The following is a 16,525-nucleotide window of genomic DNA, read 5'->3' as shown; positions in this document are numbered from 1 at the left end:
CATAAAATCTGTTACCAATAAGTGTGAACAAAACCAGCAGCGGTTGCGTCTTTCTAGAACTCTTAAGCCTCGGTTTAAATAGTAAGAACACCGAGCTTGGGTTTCAAACACTTGTTGATACGCCTATGTTTTTCATGGCCAGTAGGTATTCCTTAGTGACGTCGTAGTGTATCTGTGGGTTTAAGGCGGTTTCAATTGTAAGAGTTGGCTGGGATAATTGTTGGTTGAGGAAGGGTGTAGCCTTGGGAATTGCTAATAGTCTAGTTGGGTCAGAGACGGCTATAAGTAGTTCCGGTCGAATTTTCTTTCTTGCTTCGTAGATTGTTTGAGTAGTTGCATCTCGATTCTTGCCCAGGCGGAGATGGCTTAAGTCATTGTATATCGGTTTTTTCGCTGGTGAATTTTGCTTGAGTTTTCGGCCTGACGGAGGATAGATTTGAGATGGATAATGGCTGCTTGTAGCCATTGCTTTTGATGTATTAAGGACCGGAGGAATAAGAGGCAGGCTGTCAGTCTGCGGCGGCGGGCCACAGTTTTTCTTCCAACTCGCAAATTAAATTACGCAGGGTTCAGTCACTACCATCAAAAGTCCCGCGTTGCGATAAAGTAGGATTCGCTGTTAAAACATTTACATCGATGGATGAAACAGGTGGTATGATGGGCGTGGCTCCTGCAGGTTAGGATTAGATTAAGGGTTTGGCAGCGGCCTGTTGAAATGTCTTGCTTCTCTTTGACTTGACTTGCCCACAGTATTTCATATTGACTTACTTTTCATAGAGCCTTAAATCACGCCGAAGTTGGTTGAAGAAGCCAATAGTGGGCCAGTCAAGAGCTGACTTCTTAAAGTATATTATTAACTTTTCAATTTTCCTTTCAACTGCTCGGCCGATAATAGGTCTATGATTGGATCTAATGGTACACCGGATCACATCAGGGTTACCAATGTTTTTTGTGCTCTTGCGCACGCGGAAATATAATATTATAATTTAACTTTAACAAATCGTCAGTATCTAAAACAGAGACATAACTCCCATATGAAGGGGCAATTGGGACTTTCATCTTCGTCGCAGATTTAACCTGTCGACACGTAGTTCATTCCATGAACTTGCTCGACTAGTTTAATGAACCAAATCAAGAAGTAGCTAGATGCATTTTGCGCCATTTGAGTTGATGGTCGGTACGATTATACATGAGACAACCGAGGTTACATCTGTGGAAAGCGCGGTGTGAACTGAAGAGTCTCATCAGGACACTCCTCCATCGTACCAGGAGTGGTTGCATTTTAGTGTTCCAGGAAACAGAAGATTGTTGTATTCTTCTCAACAAAACGAGAATACTGAAGCTGTAGAGGTATGAATGTGTATTAGCACTCCTTAAAAAAACTAAACCTTTTGAATTCGGTGGCATCACTAATTTCACAGCAAACAGTCAGCTGGACAACTTTTTAGTAACTCAATATTTTAGTCGGGATCGACCAGGACTAATCTGACAAGCTGAAATAACGACTTACTGGGGAAATGACAGCAGATGTTTTAACAAAAGCTCATTCAGTAGTTAGGCAAAAGCGAAATGGCATACTATTAAATTTATGCACCTGTGGCCCGAAAGTCTGATATATTGGAAAGGTTAGACGCTACTATAATATTGGAAAGTGGATTCGTTGCCTAAGATAAGAATCATCAGTTCTATTCCTATCAGTGAGACTAGTACCCTAGATTCATTGAATTTGAACAGTGGAGATCGTCAGAAAACCGCATGCTGTTTCAGTTTGTTCATGGTGGCAGGTGCGTGGTATTCCTCATTGGGTAGCAGTCTACCAGAGGGGCCATTTGTTTGAAGGCATTTTGCCCGACGGTAGTTGCTCTTGCCTCACTAACTTTGTCGCCTTTGCTGAGGAAAGACTAGTTGAAATTGCCACATCTGCACCTCTGTGTTTATTCAGTTCTCGGCCTGGTAATTACCCGTTGTCTTCAGGCTTGGTTGGTTTTGCGCTCTCAGACTAGAATGGATTGATGATATATATGTAATTCTATATGCTTGTCAGAGCATCTAATCATTCTTTTCTCGAGGGCGACTTTCTGCTTAATTCCTTACAATCAGGCTTCTCCACCGTTATCTATTTTGTTGTTTTCTCAATCTCCACTGCATTAGCGACTATTTGGAGAAAACATAGCGAAGTGTGTCAAATATACAAAACATATATAAACCATGTAGCTGCTACAATGCTTTGCAGTTTTAATCAGAGTTTCGAAATCTTCTATAGAATTAGTTCCCATGGCATAATATCGGGTCTAATACATGATGTCAGTGTCAAATCTATAGTGGATTAATAGTGGATTACAGCGGAAACAAGTGAGGCTCTTTATATTTTTTAGAGAAGGATTTGTTAAAGTTTTCAGCAAAAAGCCGTGATTGAGAAAGACCTCCACTACATCCCTATTTCCATGAAATGGTATTAAAATTATCAGTACTTCCGTTTCCGGTTTAAAGTTTAGTAAATAATTTGAGATATTATTGATTTTATAGTTTATGTTTATCTTTACTAACTCTTCAGAGGAAGAAGTATTTAGCGTGGTACAAGGACTATGGTCTTCGCAATATATTTTCAAGCAGGAATTCGACGAGGAGAACTCCGAGATGATATTCTGGACAGATCGGTTAGGTACGTAGAAAAGGTACATATTTATGTTATCGCAAATATAAATGTTCTGTTGAATACTTTAAGGAATTTTTGGATTTGCATTTAAACGATATCTTCACTTTCCATTCGAAGACTGGCAAATATATCCTGGCAAGGGGTCTGTAATAATAGAAAAAACTCATTTTGTTCTACAAAATTTCTCTTGTAGTGGAAAAAGTGTTGTACTTGAAATAAGAAGTCCGTTTGCCCGTTTTCTTATTAATGTGGCGGAGAAAGGATACACATCGACAGTGGTGGCTGGTGGGCATACACATGCGAAGATAGGGGAACCAATAAATGATTTGAAGAAATTCATCACGGTAATTCTTCTGTTAATTTTAAGTTTCCTTTTCATGGTTCCCTAATATTTGGTTATTTTAATATTTCGAAGGAGATGGAAATGATGGGATTGAACATTTTCACTAAAAGGGATACTTGTGTGTATTTGGAAGGTAGGAAGAATTTTTTCTTTGGTTTGATTTCTTTGATTTTGGTTAATTAAATATGGTTCTGGTTTTCGGTTAATTCTTCATGCTTTGATGGCCAGAGAAAGTTCTTGTAGTACCCACTTGTTTTACTGACCATAAGGGACCTCTACCTTTCTATTAGCTTGATCTAGAATCTTATTGTCAAAATTTTTTGCTTTCTTTAGAGGGTAGTGTTTTTTAGTTAAGTGATCGAAGGACCTAAACCAGGTAAACTCGTGGTACGATATCCTAGGAAATCACCATAAAGGGCATGCGAAAGGCCCATGCGAAAACACAGGCCGGTGAATCATATACAAGCTCAGAAAGTGAATTCCGTGAGAAAAGAAAAAACGCGTGGAAGATTGGCATGTTGCTGAAAGCGGCACTTGTTTGGTCTATAGGAGTGTGCCAGTCATTCACCTTATTGCCTAACGGAAAAAATCTAAACCGAGGTAAGTCGGCTCAGCACGGTGATAATCAAGCCATATTCTTGGCATTTGAGATAGAGGCGTCGGTCTACTAGCCTCTCAGAGCTTTTGAGGAGGGTACATTTCTGACGGATAAAGTAGGAGGTAGTGTTCTGAGAGGAATGGTGATGAACAAGGCGGAGCGATGGTTTCAGCTCATAAATAATGCGAATAATGACACGAACTAACAGTGGAATGGGAAAAGAGATCTTCTGCGGTCTTTCCTTCGGAAGAGGAAACTTTGGTAAAGGACAAGAGAGAAAGAATAATTAAGAGCTTGACTAACAGTATCAGCATTTCCGAAGTAGAACAGCACGCGGGAATGCTACGGAAACTGTCTTGAACCGATAGCACCTCATGGCGTTCTGCTTGCAAAGTGGTTATGGACATAGTATGTGTGCATGTAATCTGGATACAGTTTTTTTTGAAGCAGGAGTAGTGTTCTCCGATCGAAAATTTCTACAATATAAGATGGATATTCTGGGCCTAACCGAAGTAAGGTGGTGAGACTCTCGAGAGTACACTTCCCCCTCTTGCGATAATGCACTTTTGGACTCTGAAAAGCCAAGTGGTAGCAGGCACAAATTGGATGTCGGGTTGTTTCTAACGGCTACCGCAAGGCGTGCTCCTGGGAGCCGCTTGCTGTCAGTATTTTGAATGCAAGATTCAGGCCTAGCTAAGCTAGAAGCACAATTGTACCGTACGAGCAATCAGGTCGACCACTTCGTGACCAGCTGTAGATCTAGATTAGTTGTCTCCTGGATGTGAGTAACAAGAGAGACGCTAACAATCCTACACACTTTCCCAATCTGATACAGTAGCGTTATTCTAATATCCTTTTTTTGCTGGTCTCATAAAATTTAGGTTTTCTGAAGTTCATGCCAAGGTTTTCAATCTCACGATCTTTTAAGTGACGTTTAGATAACCCCATTCTGCCATGATTTTTTTTAATTGTCTTCAACTTTCACCACTTTTCGATTATAGAATCACGAATTATCAACTTTTTCCTTGAATTTTGGATATTTACCGAGATATCGACCTTTAGGAATTCAGAAACGATTAAAGTTTTTCTACCATAAATATTGCCTTTATAGATTTGGATCCTTCTCACCCATACGGACTAGGTGACCCGCTCGCCGCAACCCATTGCGCCGTACTTTATCTATAACCAGACTGTCATGGTATCGCTCATAGATTTCGTCGTTATATAGGCTACTGAATCGTTTCTTTCTTCAAGTCTGCGCGAAATACATACGGAATGGGAAGCTCATTACCTTGTAGAATAAGGGTTTTCACCTTTTGATGATTCTTTTCGAGCGGAACAGTTTTTGTAAATTGAAATAGGCTCTGTTGGCTGCCAACAACCGTGCGCGGATTTCATAGCCATAGCTATTTCCCTCAAAACTGGTGACCACGAATTAAACTTCTTTCCCTCGAATTGTTAATATTAAGCGAGATATCGATCGATAGAGGTCGATCAATTTTCGCCACTTTTCGACCCCACAAATTATACACCTATCTTGAGCCCTTTTCATCATCTAAGGTATTCGAATTCCCCCCGAGATAACGACGGTTAAAGTTTTTCAAACGGTTCTTTAATTATTCCTCTAATTAGTGGTCCCTGATTCATCGTCGATGGCACTCTAGACCTTTATTTTCTATAAATCGCTGTTGTTAGTGGCAGCGAGATAGTTGCAAATACTATACGTCATCAGAGGCTGCATCATAAGGCTGCAATTAGGCGCATTAAAGACATTTCCAACGTCTAGGATCCCTACCACGCAAAAGTTGCTGGTAATACTGTTTCCGTGAATTGCACTATCAACCAAGATATAGACAAATTTGCCGACCTCAGTGGTTGATCTGGCTTTATAAAATGCATACTACAACAATCAATCTACAACATACAATTTAAAAGGGTACCCAGGTTTTCAGCAAGTGGGAGCAATCTTTTGTAGGTTACCCTCTTCATTTTTCTCATTGTGCTCAACTCACATACGGATCTATGAGAGGGAGGTTTGAGTGTAGGTTTACTAACTTTAGGTACTTTAGGTAGCAGTATCGGCTTGTGCCGATATGCCGCGATGATCCGAATAGTTTTTAACTATTAAATAGGATACGTAATCTGGATCTAGTGAAAACTCTCTGAATTGATAAAGCTTGCCAATTGGTTAATTCACCTCTATGAACAATTACTGGGTATCCACTTTGAGGCTTTCGCTTATAGGCGTCCTTTTTCTGGGTGGGTATTAACTACCACCTTCTGAACCGTCCTGCTGGGTCTCTGATGGATAACGTTTATATTCGTCTTTGTAAGTGGTCTAAACAAGCAACTGCTAAGTAACCCTTCAATGGATGAGGTTTATTTGAATTGATTTCATTTTCTCATTGTAGTTGCCAACCATTATCCACCTCTCATAATATGCATGTTACCTCGTTTTTCATTTGTATACATAAGATATATTTCGGGTTGTTGTTGCATTTCTTAGCCCGTTCTCTTCGCACCTTCTGTATTAATCGAACTGATCAATGCCATTGCATATCTTCGAGAAGTGTCCAAACGAGAAACTTTTTACACTTGTGTCATGTTGAAACAGTTTTGCCTATGCCTTGTATCCTTTTTCTTTTCCCTGCGGTCTATTACCGAGGACGCCAATAGTTTTCACCATGTTTTCAACACGTTGACGTAGGTTGCGGTTGCTCCTGATAAACTTGGAGGGCAACAGGCTTTCATTAAACTTATTCAGGTCAATATTTTGTTGTCTCTGGCACTGGGGGAGATTGGACAGCGCGCTGGGCGGCAATTTGCTCACTTTCAAAAGTGCCACATTGGGATCTGAGACTTTAGGCTTTCTCTTTCTCTGGTCTTCTGTTGGTATTGTGTTCCGGTTGTCGTTCCCATAGCCGTTTTAGCCTAAGCATCAAGTGTGTACAAACAAGTCTGAAAAGAAAGTTTGTTAACCCATATTTACATATCAATAAGTTAGGGTGATGGCTGATGTTTTATCTGAGACGCTCCTGATGCTAGCATTAATTTTTAGGACTGTCCGTCCGTAGACCGCACTCACGTCTATGTCTTCTTTATATGAGGATCTGTCTGTCCGTCTGCTTGGCTGCTCGCTTGGTCTATTTGTCTCCTTATGATATCGAGGAACATCTATTCCAAAATTGTAGTGGACTTGAAAGCAATGATTAAGTATTCGGCGGGAATGATCAATTTTGGGCTGAGTTTCAAGAGGCATTTGGATTGAAGCCAGGACAATGCAATAAGCGCTAATACAAGTATAGCAGGGATGCTACATAAAATCGGGATAGAAATGCAGTCACTGACTGTTCGCGGCCAGAGTGGTACGATCCATCTCGCTATACGTTGTTCTTGCCTGGGCAGGGACCTTGCACAATGCCGAATATTGAACAAGGATGAGTTCGGCATACGGTCTAATTGTCTTAAGAGTATGCAGTGCGCTTTATCGGATGAGTAGTGTCTTTCTGAGAGAAGGAGAGCCCATCCATCAGATGCAATTGCAGATTTTTGAAAAGCTAGAACCGCCACGGATTCCAAGGTTTCTCATTCTACAATCCACGCCTTAGAGTCGCTAGCAATAATCCTTGGGCTAAATTGCGTTAACCCACAAGACCATCGAAAGATTAGCGACTACCTGTTATCTACGGCAGTTTCTGCTTCCCTGACCAAATGTCCTCTCATAACGGTACACACTACGCTAAGCTTTCACATGGTATCGTCACTATTCGCGGCGAATAATAGAGTCCGCAATCATTTATGTGGATTGACCCGCTTCCAAGTCCCGTAAGATAGCTCACCTATTTTCATACGACAACTGGATCTTATAGGCGGTCGATGGTATCCAACGTTGTGAGAAGCATCGGACACAGTAGGCAGACAAATTTCAGCGACCATTAGATGGTGATCTTTTTTAAACTGATCTAAGATCACACATTATGATCGTAATGTCCCCCTTAGATAGCATCACCTGGACTGTTCCCTCTGAATCGGAAGTTGATGCGATGCACTATTTTATTGAAATATTCCTCATTTTAGACCGGAAACTGACAATAAGTATCTTATCTGAAACCGGCTCCCAAGTAATGAGGGTGTGCCTTGCGATTGCCGTAAATATTACTCTTACACCGAATTCACACTTCGCGAGGCTTTTCAGAATATAATAAGCACATTGCTGTCAGAAGGAGAAAAGTAGTCTCCAGATTCCCACTATCTTATTCCACTTAATTTCAGAATATCCTGGTTGGCACGCTAGAACTCTTGCTCAAGTTGGGAAAAGCGAGCTTTCTGGGGGTCTTCAGCGCCGCTGTCGAGGAGTGTACGGATACAGACATTTAAAAACATATTTATTGCTATTGGTGATGTTGTTGGCTATGCTTCTGGTTAAGATCGCATTAACAGATAAGTCCCCACATGGCCCCACGGTCGCCTATAGAAATTGTTAGTCATATTTAAGGGTAAAAAGCACTGATAGATGGATGATTTGGAAAAATAATTTTAGAACTGTTCTCCTTATACCGTGAAAGATGTTGAAAGGATTCCAAACTGTAGTGGAACTGCCTACATTGAGGACTGCCTGATCAAAGTTGTAGTACCATAAAGTCATCCGTCATCATCTGCCAGGAATAGACCATTACCGTCGGGGAAAGAAGCTCGTCTTCACCCCTTTTAACATTTAGTTGTAACACAATTGAAACTCAACTCAAAACGATGCCGTCACTGAATATTTGGAATTCCAGTTTCCACACTATCATCAACTTGAACGAGTGTAAAGGATTTCATTGACCTTTGTTGTTACATTAATAAAACCTATCACCCATTTTCTTAAATTTTCAATCTTTCCATTTCAGATATTGTAGACAAACACATATCCCTGGAATTTCATGTATACCAAACTCTTAGTCAATTTTGCCTGCATTACAAATTCGCCCGATCAAAGTGGAATTGGTTAGCCCAAAGACGGGTTATAACTCTTAAATGCGGGAAGTCCACGCAACATAGCTATGAAATGGATACTATTCAAATAACCCCAGAACAAGTGCAATTTTGCGAAGTAAAGGAGGAATGCACCCCGCTTGAACAGATCAAACTGCTACACATTCCTACAGCGAAAAACAAAAAGGTTTGAGAATTTCCTTTTGTCTTCACCAATTGAAATTGATATTGTTTTTGTTTTAAAATTTTTAGTTTGAGGTGAATTTGTATGGGTTTTTAACATCGCACGCGTTTGGACCCCTGCCAGAACATCAGCCCAAGGTGCAATATTCCCTTTTCGAGCTGCTAAAAGCCGTTCGCCCATTGTCCTTTTCAAAATGATTCTCCGCGCTTTTTCTATGATTTTTTTTTTAATTTATAGGAACAATTGTCCATAAATAATCCCATAATAAAAAGCATTATCTAAAGATAAAGGTTTGATCTTGAACAGTAGCCGCCTGAAGACGTAAACATAATTATCACTTAGACATTGCATGACTCCTGCTAAATGAGTATCTAAAGATTAAGATCCGGTGTGAACGCCTCAACATACTCAGTTGAAACCTCAGGATGCTTCCGGCAGAACCGTCAAGACTTGAGAAAATCAAAACCTGACCTTATGTAGCAACAACGGAATTATGAATGTCTTTACCATTCCAACCGTGGGCTAACACTTACACCTGGAGCAAATCACACAATCTTCTAACTATGATCACGATCTTTTCGGGGTGTGTCTCGTATCAAGCAATCTGTGACCTTCTCCATATCGAGCCTGTATTGATTGCTCAAGTATGGACCAAACTTATCGGAATAGAAGAAAAAGCTAAGTGTTCTTAAAAGCGGTAATTAGCGTGACCGGAACGGTAATGTAATTTAAAATCCAATTTGAATCGTTTAATTGAGTGGGTGTCTCGGACTTGTCGAAATTATTTCGGCTGTGATTCAAGGCGTTGCGCTGGTATTGATTGCAGATTGGTACTGCATGCATGGGATCCGGAAGAATAAGGCGTGTGAGCTAGAGTGGCTCAGTGTTGATATTAAGATATTTCAAAATTAGTGAGTTGTTTTTTGCTGCATGGAACGTTTCATGCTATTTTGTTTGCTTGCTCTATTGAAAGATCAAATTGAAACTTGGCTCGATCAGAAAGTGATTGAGCCTCGTGCAATATTTTGCAGCTATTCACGCTATCATTATTCCATAATAGCCATTTGCTGGAAATTATTTTAAGTTATTAATTTAGATTGAGGCTATCATTGCACGTATGTAATTTGCAGAAAAAATTGAATTCATGGAATTCCAGAGCGGTGCTGGTTGGCCTTGGAGTGAGAGAAACTGATCAAAGTTTAAATGACCTAAGTTTAAATTGAAAAATTTCTGTGGAAAAACACACATGCATATATGTATGTAAATTTTGACATAGAATATTAGCTTTGTTATATGTAAATGAACTTTATCCTCGTTACACCTCGGAGTTCGTGTGTGTTCCTAATTGACGAAAAAAGTCAGGTCAAACAGTGGGCTAAAATTATGCTCTCCTCCTCCAGAACCCTTTTCTGTTTTTGGTCCTTTGATATGAAAGACTTCAGTTTACTCTGCCATGTATTTTTTTTGGTCTGCTTCAGTTTCCTCAGCGTTTCAGGTTAACTTTAAGTCTCTTATTAAACAGATGCGGGGAATGTAAAAATCAGAATACATTTCAAGAACTGGATTCAGCTCTTTTAATATCACTCCCAATGTTCTACGCCCCCACATCCGCTGTTTCCTCACAGGCCTAAACGAATAAATCTCTAGGCTGCTCCGATTGTAGTGCTCTAAACATACAAATATGTACATACATATAATCATGGGTTGTAAATTGAATATCCAGACATACAGTTCTTTGTAGAGGGGTAACAAATAGAGACTACACTTTTGTCACAATTTAGCCTACCAAACTGCGAATGCATATACATACAAACATGGGCCTAATGATAGCAAAGTAGTGCTTAATCTCTATGTCGAGGTGAAGGCTCTTCTGCACAGCTCACTGCTATGACAGTTAGTTTTGCCTTTGCCTCTAGGTGTTTCTTCTGAAGAAGCGTGAAACTCCCATTAGGTATTACGTCATGGGATAGAGTCACTTTATACTTTAGCTAGGTCTCCTTTGATCTCGTCCCATTCCTCCTGGCAAACTACCATTCCCCGGATAACATTTTTCGGTGATAGCATTTCATTTCTATTCCGGGACCCTATCACGATTTGGACAATGAGGTGAGGTGTTCAATTTACACCTATACATGTATTGACTGTATTCTCCATGACCGGTGAGGAACTAGATGAGATTATAATTGATCTACCCATGCTTCCTCGTCAGCCATTTCCTGACGCTAAGGAGCAGCGACTTTTTTTTACTAGTCGCATCGCTATTGCCATCTACTTATATTGGCGGTGGATGCCTTTTCGAAAATATACATACTGCCCAAAATTGAGCATTGCGTCCATCATCGCTCTCAAAGTATTTGATGGCTGACTTGGAAATGTTGATATGATTCCTAATTGTAATGCGAGCGAAATTTCTCTTCCGGCGCTTGGGCATGAGGACCACTTCTGTCTTTTTCTCCGCAAGCGTCAGCCTAGCGCTAGCCAGCCAAGACTTAACAGCACTGAGTACTTTGCATAAATACAAATCAGTATTTTCGAGATGCTTTGCAACCACAACTAGTGCAATGTCATCGGCGTATCCCACCATAGTGGCCTCCTCCCGAACCGGAAGATCGAGTACATTAGTATATATGAAGGATCAGACCTTATACTGTAGAATATCAGTCTTGTGGGACACGCGCGGAGACAACGTACCCTTGGAGTCCAACATTAGTGTCATTCCAGAGCGTCCGTTCTCGCAAGTAGCTATCTACAATGGTAGCTAGATAGGTAGGGACAACATCCGTTGCCAGGGACTTCTAAATACGAATTCGAAATTCGAATTGAAAGTATTTTTCACATTCTGGGTTACTACTACGCTATATTTGCTGGTATTACCCTTTACGTTAGTTGCATGGTCGGCCAAGCCAGTATTCAATTTGAAGTCATCAAAGATTGATCTGGCTTTTTGGAACCCATACTGTTGATATGAAGGGCCTCCTTGGCTCTCAAAACCGGGAGCAATCTACTATAAATTACTCGCTTCAAAATTTTCCTCATAGTTTCTAGAAGACAGAGGTGGTGATGATGATGGTTGACCTGGAGGTTTGCCAGCCTTATGCAATAGTATCAACTTTCGCCGCTTTCATGCTGTACGGAATATCCACTTGGACATGTTCGGTTTGGATATCGCGACGTGCATAAGGACTCTAGTTGGTATTCCGTCCCGGCCTGGAGGGTGGTCAATTCACTATTTCACCAGCAGTTGAGTTTTTTCCTAGGTATGGACGCGTCGCATACTTTGGCGATGCATTGTGTCACGTGGAGAGCTCTTTTCGTTGGACCCCCTGTCTTAGTAAGTTAGTGTAGCCACGCTTTCCTGAAGGTTTCCTTATCCAATGTTTTTGCAGACCAGCCTGATGCCATTCTCGGCTTTGGATATGCTGTTTTCCTGCCTGAGGCTCTCTCTCTAGTTCAAGGATGATTGCCTGCTGATCGCTATGGGTGTAGTCCGCGCTAACGTGCCTTTTAACATACCACGTATTAGTGCAGGGTTGACAAAGTTCAGGTTTACGATTAAGGAGGATTCCCTTTTCAAAAGGGGCTTGTGTTACCTTCGTTGCCCAAAACTATCTAATTGGGCAAAAGCCTCTAATAGACTTCGCCGTCTTAGCGATGAAGTCACCGGCAATCATTTTTGGCCTTTGTTCCCTTGCGTTGAGAAGCAAGTTGCCTATCATGTCTTAATTTAGACAATGTGAGACGAAGACACTGCACTGGCAACTGCAGATCCATGCCGCTGATCCGCCAGACTAGCCTGTGACCCATAGACCACCGTCATGGTTTCTGTAGTGGTCACTTATGATTGTAATTTCCATCTTAGGTCCATAAGTGGTATGCTCAAGTCAACTTCTTCGTACATTCCGGACATTTGCCACTTCCCGCAACATGCCAGTTATCCCGTCTCTTCTTTTTTTGGCCTGATGGATATTTGAGTTCCTATTGCAATCCTTGGCAATATGGTCTTTCACACCACACGTTTCACATCGATCGCACTAGTCCATTCCTTTCGCGAGGTGCCGAAATATGAGACACTACAAGCACCTCTATAATCAAATATGCTCTTTCAGACGACAAACATACCATATGGTTTGAAACTTTCCGGACGACAATAATTTCTGCCTCCACTGGCGCCGTTTGGTAAGCGTATGGTAAGCTCTCCAGCTCACGATGGATTCTTCTCTTCTTCTTTTTCTTCAGCCTTTGTCCCGTTCGCAAGCGGGGTTGGCTCGTCGTGATCGGTTTCGCCATTTGGCACTATCAAATGCCTAATCTGGATACAATCTCGAGGCTCTTAAATCCCCATCCAGCGTATCAAGTCACCGTTGTTTCTGCCTGCCTTCCCTTTTGATCGTTTACCATAGACTTTGGTGTTCAGACCAATCTTCGCAAGTGAATTCTCGTTAGCGCGAATTGCGTGACCATACCATTGAAGACGCCACTCTCGCAATTTTTCCATGATCGGTGCAACCCCATAACGATAGTCTTTTCTCCTAGTTCCTCCAATTTCTCCGGATGTCACTTTGCCGAGATCCTTGCACTGTATGTAGTTCTCATGCTTTTGGGTTTATACTGCGACATTCTCCGCAAGTGAGTTCTTTACTTGGTTCGCACCCAAGCCGTCGGTTTCTCCATGCTGGATTTTTTTTTCTTTTAGCCGAGGTCAGAATCTCTGCGTACGACACTTGCCTCTTCTTCGCCTTTTTGTTGACGGCCTTGGTTCATCCACCGCTTTCGTTCCCATTGGGTTTTCTTTCGATTGGGTTACATGTTTTCTACCTTCCATAGTTTTAATTCTGTTGTTTGGAACTGCTGGTGTGCTTTTTATCTATTTAGACGTGTGTTGATTGCCTAGTGTATTGCCATCCTTCTCTCGAGCTCTTTTCTTTGGTGACAGGTCGCTAACACTACGGTTCGGTGTCACTTGGGTCCATGTGAAATTGTTGGAATGACAGGTTTCGACTTTTCCTTGGGATCTCTGTTTTGTTGCGACCTATTAGAGTGGTCCCTAATGGCTCGCGCCATGTTTTTGATAGCTTGGTGCACGCTGTGCTTGTCTTTGATAAACTCGGACAGCTTAACTACTCAGTATTTCAGCTCTAAGCTGCGTGAAAAGAAGTTTCTCCGGGTCACTGCTTTGTTCTCTATGAGCCCTCGCTGGATTACTCCTTCTAAACAAACATGCACTCGTAGGATTTAATATGCTTTCTTGCGTTTCATTTTTGGCATGTTTACAATAAGGGAGACCGACGAATTTAGGAGCTTCTCCTGAATGGGTCAATTTCTTGGTCTTGGAGTACTCCCTATTGGACAAATACTGGTGTCAAAACCGACCTAGGTGGCCTGCGATTTCCTTTCGATCTATCATTTTTTGCATCGTTTTTAGGGTTCTTTGCAAGATCTTGCTTCGTTTGAACACCTCCTTCTCAAACGTTACCTGTTTGCCTGTCCGTCCGTTTGTCTTTCTGTCACACGCACTTTTCTCAGAAACGGTTAGCCCTATTAACACGAAATTTGGTAGAAAGGTTGAAATTGTGAAGCACCACATATGCGGTGAATTATATTGCTGCACGTTGAACTTAAGCGATGGGAGGGTTCCCATACACCCAAGGGAGGGGTGAAATTTTCTTTTCACGAAACATATGCGTCATGCTTCCGGTTTCCGACTTGCTTATAAATAATGCCATTGTGATTTTATTTTGACTTTCTGAAAGCCCGTGGCTGAATATCAGTTTTCAATCAAATCTGCGGCGGCTTGCATATTTCTACACATCGTGCTGAAATTTCGTTCAACAATCACCAACATATGTTTAAACAAATGGTTAGGACGCTGCGCTGCGGTAGCGGAAGGTCGCGGTTCGAATCTCATTGGTGGCAGATGGATTTGTTATCGTGACTGGATGTCGGATGCTAGTCGACTCAGCCGTGAATGAGTACCTGAGTGAAATCGGGGTAATAATCTCGGGCGAGCGCAATGCTGACCACATTGACTCCTACAGGATACTGTATCCTGTAGTGTAACGCTACGGTCTGAAGTGTCCAGTAGTGAAATGAAGAATATATTCTCCACAGATTTCTCCGTGCGGGAACATGTATCTGATGAGGCCTCTGATTACTCAAGTTTGCATCTTCTTACCACTTACAGAGTTTACAATTTTTATATTCATAGTTTTCCACACCCATAGTACTCCAGGCTACCTTTTGACATCCCTACGTGAGGCTTAGGTGGTGGGTTTGAACCTCGAAGTCGATGGAAAACGACCGGCGACGAAATAGCGATTGCTTACTATGATAGATGGTGGTTTGCGAAGCTCTCGCCTTCTACTGGACTAATCCTGCGACCGTGACTCTACAGAACTGGATGACGCCAAAGGAGAATGCAAAGAAGTTCAGTCCTTTCAATGATTTTCCGAGAAATCTGCACTACTCATCTGATGTTTTACGCCTTTAGGGTGACTTTCTTACTAACAATCGTTTCACGGTAATGGAGACGCATATGTTATGTTGGACTAGCGGCGTAATACGCCTTGGTTATATCCGCAATGAGAAGATTCATGATCAATATGGGTGACAAATAGCGAGAGAGGCGTCTGCGATGGTATAGTGACGCAATTCGCGCTAACGAGAATTCACTTGCCAGCATTGTTATGAACATTGAAGTCGATGGTAAGCGACGGAAAGGCCGGTCGAAACAACGGTGGTTTGGTTCGCTGGATGAGGATTTGAAAGCCTCACGACTGCATTCAAATTGGGCATTTGATAGAACAAAATGGCGTAACTGATCACGACAAACCGATCCAGCTTGTGAACGGGACAAAAGCTAAAGAAAAGGGAGAGACAAATACCGTGTAATTAACGGGGTTGTGGACCTTAGATGACCAGGACTTCTTTCTGAGAATCTAGATATTTGGCTATGGAGTTGGTGAGGCTGAGATTGGTTACAGTCCCACAGTGGATTAAGAAAAAAGCAAAGAGTGCCGTTGCAGGAGATGGAGGTTGAGAACTTAACGGGGATGAGTGGAGTTATGCAAAGAGAAAAAGTAATCACAAAGTAAGTCATAAGATAGCTCAGGTGAGTCAGCAGTGGAGCCTGGAAAAGGCTGGACTGGATTGCGTGTATTGCGAATATGATATCAGGAGGGCTTGAATTTCCGGATGCTAATGGTCTCCATACTAGTAAACTACTCCTGGACTTAGTTATCAGTGACTGTACTAAAATTCGCCGAGCTTAAAGGCGAGTGAGATCAGCGTAGTTTCCGGAAGAACTATGCATATTTTTCTTTACTGCGATAAAACTTCTCATGGATCTCCGTGGGAATGGGTAAGAACGTAAGGACCTGGAAAGGAACGTGACAACGTTAAGTAGAATGGTATAAGAGGGGTCGTGGACTCAGTAGTAAGTTGAGGTAATGAGAATAATCCACAAAATTGGCGTTTTGAAAGTTGTACTTTACTAGCTTGCGCATGACATGGTAGTTGAGACAGACAATTTGCATATCGAATGCTAGTGCGGGACGATGAGCATCAAAAGCGATAAAAGGAGGAGCATCTGAAGATTGAGAAAGACAAATCACAGGCAGGTTGTAGAGGACTAGATCAAGAGAGCGGTTTAAGTGAGTCCTGGTGATGTGGGGAAGAGGGGAGAAGGGTGGAAGAAGTTCTTAGGGAGTGGTGGAAGGCAGGGAACGTTAGGCGAAGTTATTATAGTAAGATTTAAGTCGCTGCAAATAATGC

At 41.7% G+C, this 16,525-nt stretch overlaps 1 protein-coding gene across 1 annotated transcript in view; it reads left to right on the top strand.

The window, feature by feature from the left end:
- Nucleotides 1-8,952, top strand: part of LOC119654020 (axonemal 84 kDa protein-like) — a 36,055-nt gene extending 27,103 nt beyond the window's left edge. Inside the window, exons 11-16 of the mRNA XM_038059183.1 lie at nt 2,555-2,662; nt 2,726-2,798; nt 2,850-3,000; nt 3,072-3,132; nt 8,487-8,758; nt 8,824-8,952. Coding sequence (XP_037915111.1) covers nt 2,555-2,662; nt 2,726-2,798; nt 2,850-3,000; nt 3,072-3,132; nt 8,487-8,758; nt 8,824-8,952 — 794 coding nt within the window. The remainder of the gene's footprint in view (nt 1-2,554; nt 2,663-2,725; nt 2,799-2,849; nt 3,001-3,071; nt 3,133-8,486; nt 8,759-8,823) is intronic.
- Nucleotides 8,953-16,525: the final 7,573 nt, after the last annotated feature.

This window comes from Hermetia illucens, chromosome 4, assembly GCF_905115235.1.
Source record: "Hermetia illucens chromosome 4, iHerIll2.2.curated.20191125, whole genome shotgun sequence".
NCBI lineage: Eukaryota > Metazoa > Arthropoda > Insecta > Diptera > Stratiomyidae > Hermetia > Hermetia illucens.
Note: the sequence above shows the minus strand (reverse complement) of the source record. Positions and strands in the feature narration are given on the sequence as shown.